General features: G+C 42.3%; 1 protein-coding gene across 2 annotated transcripts in view; it reads right to left on the bottom strand.

The window, feature by feature from the left end:
* WIPF3 (WAS/WASL interacting protein family member 3) overlaps nucleotides 1–12726 on the bottom strand; it is a 54475-nt gene that overhangs the window by 1178 nt on the left and 40571 nt on the right. For both annotated transcript variants that reach the window (XM_030550858.1, XM_030550859.1), the window contains 5 exons: nucleotides 10985–11117; nucleotides 9566–9694; nucleotides 3765–4499; nucleotides 1753–1908; nucleotides 674–775 (listed from right to left, as the gene is read on the bottom strand). In XM_030550858.1, coding sequence (XP_030406718.1) covers nucleotides 674–775; nucleotides 1753–1908; nucleotides 3765–4499; nucleotides 9566–9694; nucleotides 10985–11117 — 1255 coding nt within the window. The remainder of the gene's footprint in view (nucleotides 1–673; nucleotides 776–1752; nucleotides 1909–3764; nucleotides 4500–9565; nucleotides 9695–10984; nucleotides 11118–12726) is intronic.

Raw genomic sequence — 12726 nt, 5'->3', positions numbered from 1 at the left:
TAACATAATACAGAACACATGGGATCTATACAAATAGTAACCTGTATAGTTAGAACAGGAACTTGTGTGATTTTATTCATCTATTTATAAATGCCCATTTTCAAAACTGAGTGGGTGACGTGCTCCCAAAACACAGTGATATGATTTTCAAAGGCTGAGCATCTGTATCTCCCAGCGTATTGGTGCTTCTGAGAATCTGACATTCTTATTTAGGTGCCAAAATACAGAGTTAGGATACAACTTCAAGCACTCAGGTTTGAAAACTTGGAACTGTCTTTTATATTTGAATATAGTGATTACAGGTTCAGTATTAAACCACAATTCATTTCTGATCTCACCAGTTTATGAACACATTAAGGTTGGGTCAAGACTATGCTAAGTCTGCTTATGTAACATTATTTTTAACGTTAAGAGCTTCCTACTTGAAGAATGTAATGAATACAATGAAACTGGTGGCATGTCAGCCATGTTTGGTCTTTTTCTAGGAACACTTTATAATGAATCCCAAAGATACAACAATCATGATATACTTTCAGTGTATCCTAGCAACTCAATCATAATTTCACACTAAATTGTTGCCCAGTGTTTGTTTATATTCACATCAACATTTTTAACAATGTTGAAAAAACAGCATTAATCCTGTCATGCATGTACAAGATTCTTCTACACCTACCTCTAGATTCCTTGCTGGGATAAATTCTCTGAAATGGCTTGAATTCATCAGGAGGGGGGAATTCTTCCACAGAATGGAAAGTAAACTTAGACTCAAAGTCATCTAGAAAATTTAAAAAAAAAAAGTCTATCAGGAAAATAAACTCTAGCTACCCTTAACAAAGCTGGATTATCACTGGAAGAAAATTGCTGACCCAATTAACTATTATAGTTGAAGTACCTGACTGATTCCCCAGTGACGTTTACAGTGGTTCATACTGTGGAAAAACTCCATCTTAAGCGGAATTATCTGGTTAATCACCCTTTTTCGTTCACAACTGCACCATTCCAATACTAATCATATAACATGCCTGTGGCAACCACAGCAATTTTTTACAATGATGTTAGGACCAGGGCTGTCCCTAAGGGAGTGCAGGGCCTGGGGCAGAAGTGATGAATCTGTCACTTCCGGGACAAACCCATCGTGTCCAGGACCGACCACACTGGCCAATTGCACCAGCCCGTAGGGCCCCCCAAAGTGTGGAGCCTGCAGCAGTCGCCCGAATTCACCCTACCCAAGGGATGGCTCTGGTTAGGACAGTATTTGATGTATTCTCACCTGGCTTTAGAGTAATGAAGCAGCTAGAAACAAAGATAAAACAAACAGCCAACTCACCAAACCACAAAAATGTGTCCCCGGGAACCTCTGTCCTATAGAATTTAACAGGGATGGAACCACTAGGGTTCTGTAGATATTACTCTAAAACCCAATATAATTTAACAGAAAGTTATTACTTTTGTATAGCATTTTGCACTGTCCTGCAGAATTTTACAACAGGTGTCTACTTTTCTATTCTCTCAGACAGTCCAAAAACCTAACGAAAAGTTATAACTTTATTGTTGTATAAGGCTCTTCTACAGGGGAACACTACAGAGCATCTCTCAAGATCTCTCTGCTTTTTCACAGTAGACTTTGTGCATACTGGACTTTCACAATCACTAAGATTTGTGAGAAGGGATTTTGGTAGTATGTATACTTATCAGGCTTTTGTGTTGAAATCTTTCAAGTACAGCAAAGAAGATTAATTTAGAAAATACTACCAATGATGTGCATGTTTCCATTTCTGTGCTGTGGATAGGGCTCATGTGCAGCTGGCCATGATGAAACTTGGGTATATGAACACTTGCTCGTAAGCTCAGTTGATGGTGATCTTGCTGGAGGCAGCGGAGGCGGAATTAACTTCCCAGTGTTGCTTACTTAAAAAGAAGCAGACCGCACATAAAGATACAGTAATGGATAAATGAGTTCTTAAGACACTCCTTTGAAAAATGAACTGATTGGACCTTAGACCCGAGACAATGTTTTGTTCAAAGCCAAATGGCACCATGGCAGTAGGTTATTTTATAGCTCCCACATTCCAGGCATCACTGCTGGAGTTATTCCATCTATTCTATACTCATCACTATCTCTGAATACCTGACCCATTACATTTAAAGGGTATTATTTTCCTTAGCTTTAAAAAAATAGTCAATTAATTGCTCTCTCTACCCATTGCTGCCAATATGTAAAGTTCAAACCATATCCTTTAGCTGGTTTTTATTATGGGGAACTGCATATTTCTCAATCTCACAAACCCAATTTCCTATTTTTTCCTACTGGCACTTCTGGTCTACAAGTAGCTAGATTTCCAGATGCCGTCTGCCCCTCTCCACCTGTATCCTCTAGGTCTGCCTGTAGATCTGTCCCCGATCCCTGTTGCAATGATGCATTTGGTCTGGATGGAGCATGGAGGCTCTTTCTATCAACCTCTTCCCTGTTTCTCTCCAAGGAGTTGGCTCTAAGATTTTTCCTGCCTGCTGGACTCTGTCAGTGGGCTGGATTTTCTTTGTGAACCTGACCCACCACTCCTCTTTCTCATCAGAATATAGCAAGTTCATTAGCTTTGCCTTTGTCTAATCTTCAGTGTTGAGCTGCCTTTCTCTACATAGTTCAACCATCTGTCTTCTCTTCTGTTGTTCATGACTCATTTTCCTCTTTCTTTTCACTGTTCCTTTCCCGTAAAGACTATGCAACATTTCTCTGTGCTTTGCCCTTCTATGCTTCTTTCACTGCCATTGGCACTTACAGAAATTCACACAGTCATAGATCTCACAGACACTGCCACCCTATATGTCACAGTTTCAGGGTAATTGCTCCTCTATTCCCCCTCCATGATCCACAAAGGGCACCCGCTTTAGGGTTCTGGTTCTCTGATGTCACCTCTCTAGAGCAGAAACCTGCCTCTCACTCTGCTAACCAGGGATTTTAAGGCTGCACAGCTCCCGGCTTTACACTATGATATCTTCAGCAAGCCAGACAGCTACAAAAGGCCAGTGCCTGTGCTTTGCTTTTTCTCATAGGGTCATGACTAGAGTATTTTCCACTGTTATAAGCAATCGCATTTATTCTTAAGGTAAAAGCATTACAGAGAAAACATTAAAACAATAAAAGAATTTACATGCATGCTAAAAAGCCTACTACAGATCACTCCAAACTAGAGCCCTGGTAGGTTTTATTCTTTTGAAACCAACAACTAGGTTTTCCCCATGGTTACAAGCTCATCTATCTTATATCAAGAACCCAGTCTGGGCAGATCAGCCTTTTAAAAAATAAATAAATAAATAAATAAAGCTTGGGCCCTTTGATCTTGGCCTTCTGTAACAGGCAGTCAGCAGACAATGACCCTCTCCCTAAGGGCGTAGCTTCAAAAAGCTGGGTTTTTGCATAACTGGAATTTGAATTAATCTCTCCCTTGGGATTCCCCAGGAAATCTACTTAATACTTATTATCCCAAAGTTGGTTCCAACCTGCTGCACTGCTCAGCTCTCAGGAAGAGAAAACCAAGCACAGACTAGTTTTCTCAGCAGTGTGGCAGACAGACCCACAGCAGGGGCAATTGCTCTCACTGGGAACTCAGTGATCTATGCTCCCAAGTTCAGAGATCTTGTCTACACTTGCGGGCTAGATCCTGCGGCTCCAGACACCCTGTCTTCTCCTGCCACTGTAGCTCCCAGACTAGGGCTGTATTTTTCTGTAGCCTTGTGTAGTTTGAAAACTCATTTTCAAAACTTACCTGCACCTCTGCCTTGTCTCTTTTTCTGCACTGCTGAAGCTGGCTGAGAGAAGGGTGGGGCAGGAGGAAGAGGCACGGACTGAATACCAGGTTTTTGGAAGAGCAAGTGTGGAGATTTGGGGGGCAGTGCGGGTGGAATGTCTTGGTTGTTCACAGCACTGTTAAAGGTAGGGGAGGGTGGCAGCGGCAAGGATCCCCTGGGTGAAGAAGTAGGAGGCAGTGGTGGTGGAGGCGGGGGAGGAGTTGGAGGTGGATAATCCCTCAAATCAGGGTGCAGGGGAGAAGTACTAGTAAAGTCAGTTGTTCTGACTGGCAATCCACAAGGTGGTGCCAGGGGCAGGGGAGGAGGCGGCAGGTACAAAGCTGTTGCTTGAACCTTGGCAGGCTTGTCACTCTGAGGAGGAGGAGGAGGAGGAGGAGGAGGTGGTGGTGGTGGTGGAGCCACCAAATTCAGGGGTGACACTTTTGCAGGTTTTTCCAGAGGAGAGGGAAGAGGTGGAGGAGGTGGGAAAACAAGGGAAGGTTTGCTAGAAACTGGTGGAGGTGGGGGAGGGGCAAGCATGCAGGGCCGAGCTGGTCCTGCTCGTGGCCCACTGGGTAGCTCCGATGGGTGTGCTGCTCTTGAACAATCAGGCAGACTTGAAACATGACTGCTTGCTTTGGCATTGCTGTTCAATGGGGCTGGAGACTTTGGAGGAGGCACTCGTACTCCAGGCAGCTGCCCAGCCTTGCTAGCTGGAAAACAAAACCACAAGCCTCAAGGCAGATCATTAAAGACCACCAGGTAAGCATGGTTTCAAATCGTCAGATAAAAATAGTGCATAAAAGGAGCTGATCCTATTTGCCCAATAAAACTTTTACTAAAACACTGCAAGGGATTCGACACTCCTCCACCACACAGGTGCCGTAAATAGTATTTCTGGAATGGATAATCTCTAACTTAAGGGGGTTGAGAAGGCGGCGTATTCCAGGGGATTGGACTGAGACTCAGGAGACCTCTGCCACTGGCCTGCTAGGTGACCGTGGGCAAGTCACTTCATTTTTTTGACTCAGTTTTCCCATGAAACAGGAAGTGTGCCCATTCTCTGTAGGGAAGTGGGCTTCTGTGCAACCAATCTGTTTGAAGACTTACCTTTCTGCAGCCCATAGAGTTAGATTAAAGGTATTTTATTTAGCAGTAATGCAAGAAACCTACAGCCTGTAAAACATTAATTTAAGCAGCTAGCATAAGGCTTTGAGGCATCCGAGATTTATCATAAGTGAGTTGCCTAACAGTGACCCTAATCTATTGGGGAACCAGGACTGGGCTATATAGGGGATTTTGCTAAAAGCTTGTATAAAACGACACAAGTAACTACAGGAAATCAAACTGATACCACCTTTGGATATTTTAGGACTGACACATCTGCAAATGCGTAACCATGAACTTGCCAGCAACAAACTGATGTATAGGATAATAAGTTGGGATCATTAATATACTAACCCATAGAATAAAGACATGCACACATTATTAGGGCAAGGAAGGTAGTTACGGACAAAGGAGGCCAGGCATTAATATGATAATTCATTACAGCCAACAGACCCTATAATAGGCCAAACCACCACGTATGCCTCGAGATCTTGACTACCGAACTCGCTTGGTATGCCAGAGGCAGGGTGGGACCCTTGTGGATCACCACTAGGTCTCCATGAGAAATATGACTGTATGTGCAAAGGACATCAGCCTGATTTTACACTGTAGCTACCATCTCATTTGGTTTGGAACATGTGTGTTTTTTTACTAATTGTGCTAATAAAAGTATTGAAAGCTTTGCTCTGCCCTCAGTGCAAGTGTCGCCATTGGGCACGTCGGGGTTCCCAGACACTGAACTTAATCTGAATTCTGTCCCACCTGATTCTGGGACTAGAACCTTTTCAACCTCAGAAGTTTAAATAGTGACTAGCTGGAAACTCTTAACAGTCAATATAATCAATAACCACTCAATAAATCCGGTAACACTTTCCCATGCTGTGGAAAGCCCTGGGGACAAAACCATCCAGCCTGTTAGTGCTAGCTGGAGAGAAGGCTTCTGATTCCCCTTGGTCTCTGTGGCTAGAGTACTACCATGGTATTATGTCTAATACCACCATGGTAGTACTAAAAGAGGAATGAAAAGCAGGGCCCTTCTCATGGTGCTTGGCTCTAGGGCATTTAAATGAAATTTCAGCCACCTAGGAGCAAGGCCATTTCTCTCAAACCAACCTGTGCCTCCAAACCAGTCACCTCTGTCAATGCTGTGGCCCGCTGCAGATTGGACTTTGATAGCCCCCCTTTCATGAATCCCAGAGCCACTATGAGAGGGAGACCTCACCTTACTTCTCACGACCTCTATGCCTTGAGATCAGTGGGGTCCAGCTAATAAGAGAAATAGCTGTGGAGACCATGACTGCTGCGGACAGTGGTTGAGAGGCTTGCAATGAAATAGAGAGACCACGCCCGCCCCCCAAATAACCAGGCTGGGTTGCAAGGCTTTGGTACAGGAGACACTTGTTCATTTTCCTCTTAACATTCTCCAGTTTATCAGCCATTTTAGTACTCCCTTATGTGAGAGCTTGACAAACCTGAGGGGAAAAACTACCCTAGGGAAAATTCTGGAGGTCGTAAGTGATAGCTCATGATACAGGCTTTCCACTCTGCACAAGGCAGAAAGAGATGAAAAGACAGACAAGTGCCTTAAGAACAGCATGTGGGTTGGTACCCAATACAGCACACGGTTTTAAAAATTGCTCATGCCTCCTCCTGTCTGGCATAAGCCCTGGAGACTGACTTGGTCCACTCAGAAAGTTGCTCTTTTAGAGTATTTCACTTAGTCTGCCTTTTACAATGGCCAATTAAAAAATGCAGGTGTTATTCCAATTCTCCTTTCTCAGCTTCTGATGGCAGGTGATGCACATCATGATTTTTTAACTCTGACTGGGAGGCCCCAGATTCATCAGTTTGCAAATATGGCTGCAGAGCTAATGTTATAAACCAAATTCTCAAAAACAACAACTCTGGTACAATACCTTCCTCTGTGTGCTGATTCAGCTCTGTCCCAAACTTCAGTCATACTGGGAAAATCTTTCTTCATCAGTGGATGGGGAAGACACAATAGGCCACAGAAATAGTGTGGTTCCAATGCGGCAAATGTGCACACTTCACTTCCTGCACAGTGTGCAGATGTGCTCTGTGGGGATCTTTCCATCCCATGGATTTTTGGGGTGGGCCATAACAAAAAGATTGGCTCTATAACTTTGTGGCTATTTCAGCCACATACACCAGGGCTACGTGGACACAGCAGGCACACAGGATGCCGAGTGTCGGAGCCCACATTAGTTCTGAAAGAGCAACTCCACCATTTTGGCACCCACAGCAGCCTACAGTGATTACGAAGCAGTTCTATGACAAGCCCATTTATTGTTTCAGAAGGTCCAACTATCAAGCAAGCATTTATTTTCTATTGATAAAGGCAATATATTTGAATCCATAGCTCCCCTAAACTTACACACACAGCCCCGGAGCGAGAAGATCAGTTTCAATTCTAATTAACCGTCCCAGGACATTTTCACTTAATTGAGTGATTAGTTTATTGACACATTTTCAAGAAATTCAACTAATATTTTCCACAGAGCTTCATGTTACTAACACAATGCATCCAGACTGTGCATTACTAACACAGTGCATCCAGAATGTGTTACTGATCCTGGTCCAGCATATTGCAAAACTATCAGAGGAAATGAAATAAAATTAATGTTTTCATGCTCAGGTTTTAATTTTAACTCCTGTCTCTAGGTCCACCTAGGAAATCTTATAAAACACTTGTTTATTTGCATTCCTGGTTCAGAAAGGTTTGTCTCCTGACTGCCACAGGAAATTGAGACAATTTTGTGGTTTGTATTGGGGGCAGGGGAGGAATCAATTTACTAGTGGCTTAACCAATCACAGTGACAATTTCAATTCCATATCACATTAGAGAGAGAATAGAGTAAATGGAGACATGAAGCCCATTATCTGTGAAGATGACCCTTCTATAACCTATGATGATAGCCTGATCACAACAGGGTAACCAGATACTGAAAGCTAACTCCTCTTATACATGGAGAAACAGGTCTATATAAAAGCCACTAGAAAAGTGACTGAGGAAGTTCTGCAGGTTCTAGTTTCAATTTCTAAGAGTATGGCTACACTCAAAACTTCAAAGTGCTGCCGCAGCAGTGCTCTGAAGTGTGAGTGTGGTCGTGGCACCAGCGCTGGGAGAGAGCTCTCCCAGCGCTGCGCATACTCCACTTCCTCATAGGGTTTAGCTTGCAGGGCTGGGAGCCGCGCTCCCAGCACTGCGGCACTGTTTACACTGGCGCTTTGCAGCGCTGTAACTTGCTGCGCTCAGGGGTGTGTTTTTTCACATCCTTGAGCGAGAAAGTTGCAGTGCTGTAAAGCACCAGTGTAGCCAAGGCCTGAGTACTTGTTTTAAAAGCATTAGGTGAATAATTCAATGTACCCTAAGATACAGTGTATATGATATCTACCCTTGCAGTTATGCCATGATTGGGATGACTAAAAGTGAACATGTTGTTGACATCATGCAACCTTCTAGACTCATTTCTCAGCTCACTTCTAATACTGAACTCTTAGGCACCATCGAGACTAGGGCCATTTTTCAAAATTTCCCACCTTTACCAACAGCTGAACTGTTAACAAGCTTGGGGTCAACTGTGCCTTAAAAGCAACTCCTCTGAGAAAGATTAGGTGAGGTGGTACATAAAACAGTGGCAGTAACAGGCTCTCTGTCTACACTATTTGTACCCCTGGAGCTAACTGGATCTCAAAAACAGTGGGAAATTTTTGGAAAACTCCTTCTTTGAAGACAGGGCCTTAGCATTCATTAACGCCCACAAATTACCAATATTATAACACAATTATAATTAAATATTTGATATAAAGACTACAAAACATTAACAAGAGCACAACTAAAGCATAACTCACACTCCTTTAGTGTTACCACTTTCAGCCTTCATGCCACTTTCCCCCCTACTTTTGTTACTGTTACTGTGTCATGTCTTACTTGGGGCTTCCTTACAAACATACATTCACAGGAGTAGCCCCCACACACCCAAGCAGTTCCGTTTAAATCAGTGGGACTACACATGTGATCGGGGTATGGAGATTTAGTTCCTTGGGCCGCAGTCCAGCACAGCACTTAAACATGCGCCTAAGTATGCAACTAGCCCCATTCAAGTCAATGTGAAAGGCCACATGCTTAAAATTAGATAGCTGCTTATGGCTGAAATAGTCATAAAAAATTACTTAGATGCCCAAGTCCCATTGATTCCGGGCACTTAGTGAGATCATCAAAAGTGCCTATTGAAATAAATGGGAGCTAGGTGCACAGGCACTTTTGAAAATCCCACCAGTCTGGCCCTAAGTAATTTGCTAGATCAAGGTCTAACTTTGTAAGCTCCAGAGGGCAGGGATTTTTATTATGTGCCTCTAAAGCAATATGCACATCTGTAGTGCAGTAGATCTGAGGAACTGGATTAAAAGCATACAGTATCTCTATATTAGGCAATTTTTCTTATTGGTCTGGAGGGTTCACTATTTAGCATTTAAGGGCAGAGGCACAGACAAGGAGGATTCAGGTGTGCATAAAGGGCTGTATTAGTTTAGTGCCAAAATAAATCAAAGGTTTAAAAAAACGATCACAAAAGCTATATGGAGTCTTTTTATTTCACATTACAATCTCCGTTTCATTAGTCTGTTCTTTCCTACAGAAAAGTGTCCTTACCCGTCATTTCTCTTTGGCCAACCGGTTTCAGCATGGGAAAGCCACCTGCAAACAAGCCCCCCAATGATGGCTGAGCACCACTTTTGCTGGTTGCTGGGCCACCTCCATCTCTGTTAGGTCCTCTGGGTTCTGTTACAAGGAGAGAAGGAGTTTACAGATGTGTTTTGTTGTCTACGTTCAGGCTTTCCAAAGGGCTAACACCAGCAAACAGCAGCCTCTGATTTTGTTGTTTTAACATATACAGCAAGGAAAGTTACTGAGGGTACAAAAGTGCTAACCCTTTACTATTTAACCAACATCTTAGAGCACAGCACCCTCTGGTGCTTCAATAATGCTAAGACATTTTAGCCTAGTATTCAGCCGTCATTTTGTGATGAGCTGTTAAACTATCATTAAAAAATTCAGATTTTAATCTTTCATACAATTCTGAAGCACAGCTGACAGTGACAGAAGTCACTTATAATCTCTTAAGAATGCACTATTTTTGCTGGGTCCAGCTAATCTGCAAATCACTTCCCCGTGGATCAGGCTGGTATCCAGCACAGATTAAAGCTGTCACACATATGTAACACTCTTTCCTTCAGTGTGAGAGATGCTGGAGAAAATTCTGGCAACTTGCCAACAGTTACTCAGAAGCCTGGAAGTGGTTTGTGTGAGAATGGAATGACCCACAGGTGTCTCTAGAACCTCTAGAACTCATTTTAAAACTATTCTTTACCTTTTAAATTTAAAATCAGTTTGCTAGGGGTAATTTAATAAAAATAATGTATTTGTAACTAAATGGAAACCTGTGCTAGGCAGACAATAAATGCTCTTGTTTCAGAGTAGCTCTGCTTCTAGGATTTATCAGATAAATAAAGCAAAACATGGAAGGAAAAAAGATCTCCTAATTTTTCCACAGCTGACAAATTCTACTTTGAACAGTCTCATTTAGAATGTAAGCTCTTCAGGGGAGGAGTGTAAATTCAATTTTGACTGTGAAATGTCTACTGTAGTGCACTTAGGGTGCTATAAAATGCTTAATTTATAGGTTCCAGATTTGTCATTTGAGTGGGTTCTAGATTTGGCAACTCAGGCTCTCTCCTCAGTAGTTCTGCACAGGAATGCTGCCAGCTTTTTTGGTACCCTAGGCGGCGGCAGGTCCCGCCCCCGACAGAAGCAGATGAAGATCTGGCTGCCACGGTTGCTGCCCCCCAAATGCTAGTGCCCTAGGCAACCGCCTAGATCGCCTAATGGGTTGCGCCGGCCCTGGTTGTGCATACTAAAGTTGGCCTTAGACAAACTTAAGGCCCTGACTAATTTTGCAGACCCGTAGTCATACAAGCGGTCTAATTGGCTTCTACAGGACTACTCAGGCCAAGAGTTTGGCAGGCCTGGGCCTGGGCTCCTTGTTCAGAGTTGATAAAGCTGTACACTTACTTTCAATGTGTGGTGCACTTCGGTCGTTGATTTGGGTAACTTTCCTTAAGCGAGCCCCTTGCTGAATATCTGCTAGCAATGCACTTCGACCTTTTTGATCTTCCTTTCTGAACTTTGCGGGCTCTGTACTTGCCTGTTGAAGATAACAATATTAGACAGTATGGCAACACCTGAGAAAGGAAGCACAAGAAATAAACTCTAATAGTTTATAGAGTGAAGCAAGAATCACAGGCAGTTATCTTGAAATCTTTATTACTGTGCCTTAAATTATATATTATTGGAATTAACACAACTGTCTTCAGACACACAAAAGCTACGAAATTGCAAATTAAAGGGGGCTCCACTAGCACTGTTTAATTTCATCTGAACAAAACAAGGGACCCACTTTCATTTCAGTCTGACCTCCTGGTAAATGAGCTACCAATGTTCCTAGATGTGCCAAGCACACCTGCCTCCCTCCCCCATCCTGTAATGCTAACAAGGAGGGTACATGGATCTTTTGATTTTACCTACAATGCATTGTGAAAGGAAAATTTCATTAGCAATTTGAGAACACAATTCATTTTTTCCTGTCCTCCTACCTCTTTAAAATAGACCACTTAATCATAAGCATTGCAACCTGCAATACTGATATGATCACATTAGAGCATCTTGTGTTTAATCCTGATGATATGATAATTCAGACATTTGAACTGGGGTTTTAAGTGCCTCTGTATTAAGGGATTGCATAGATTTAAACAGTTTAAATAGATTGCTTAAAATATCATTTAGCCAAATCAATATTCTAGTGTGTTCAAGGCTATAGGCGTAAAGACAAATAGTTGTATTGGTATGCCCACACTAATATAAATTCTTGAGGTTTTTTTTCTTGAATATTCTTTAAAAATATGAGACTCTCCAGAATAAAAAAAAAAGCATAAATCTGTTCTGATTTCCGATGTTTGGCAATTTGGCTTTTCTTCAACAGGTAAAAAAGGACAAAGTGGAGATGTCCAAAGCCAGTATGTGGGTGGCACTGGATTGTCCTAGAAGATGAGAATCTTCAACTCAGCGCAAGTCCTTATAGCCAAGTCCAGAGCAAGTTATCATAGCCAAGTTATCCCTCCTAAACAGAAACACACATGACCCTTTACTTTATCACCCTATTACACTGCTCTACAGCCAAAATGCTTCTGAAATAAATGTAGTCCAACTTTACTAATTCTGGGTCACTGAGAACAAAAATGATGCTTAAAATTGTTGATTGGCTCTAATTTTCAAGATATGCTATTGGGTCAGTATATACGACCCTTGACTTGGGAATGGCGGAGGATAAGTGAATTATAAAGGGAAGGGATCTCAATTTGAACTAGAAATGACTAAAATACATCTTTGACTGGCTCTATGAATAAATCTATGACTGGGTTTGGACAGTACTTGCTTTTTAGGCAAAACAATGAATGATGCAATCTGAAGCTGGTATTGCATCAAACATGATATGAATTGCATCATGTTAATCCTAGAAGTCATGGATGATGCAATCATAATGAAACTAACATCAATCTGCTGAACAAATTGCCCTATATCAGCTCTAGAAATCATACAGTGTCCTGCTCTCTTATTTGTCAGTGTCTGATTTTGCAAAGGGACACATTTCTGTTTAGCCAAAGTGAGCAGAGATGCCTCGTACTTGTGTGAACAGTGCAGAGAACTTCTGCTATGTTTGTGGTGAAGTGACTTTTGCATCACAAAAGCACACTATA

The sequence above is a fragment of the Gopherus evgoodei genome, chromosome 2 (genome assembly GCF_007399415.2).
Source record: "Gopherus evgoodei ecotype Sinaloan lineage chromosome 2, rGopEvg1_v1.p, whole genome shotgun sequence".
Classification (NCBI taxonomy): domain Eukaryota; kingdom Metazoa; phylum Chordata; order Testudines; family Testudinidae; genus Gopherus; species Gopherus evgoodei.
This window is presented reverse-complemented; position numbering and strand designations above follow the sequence as displayed.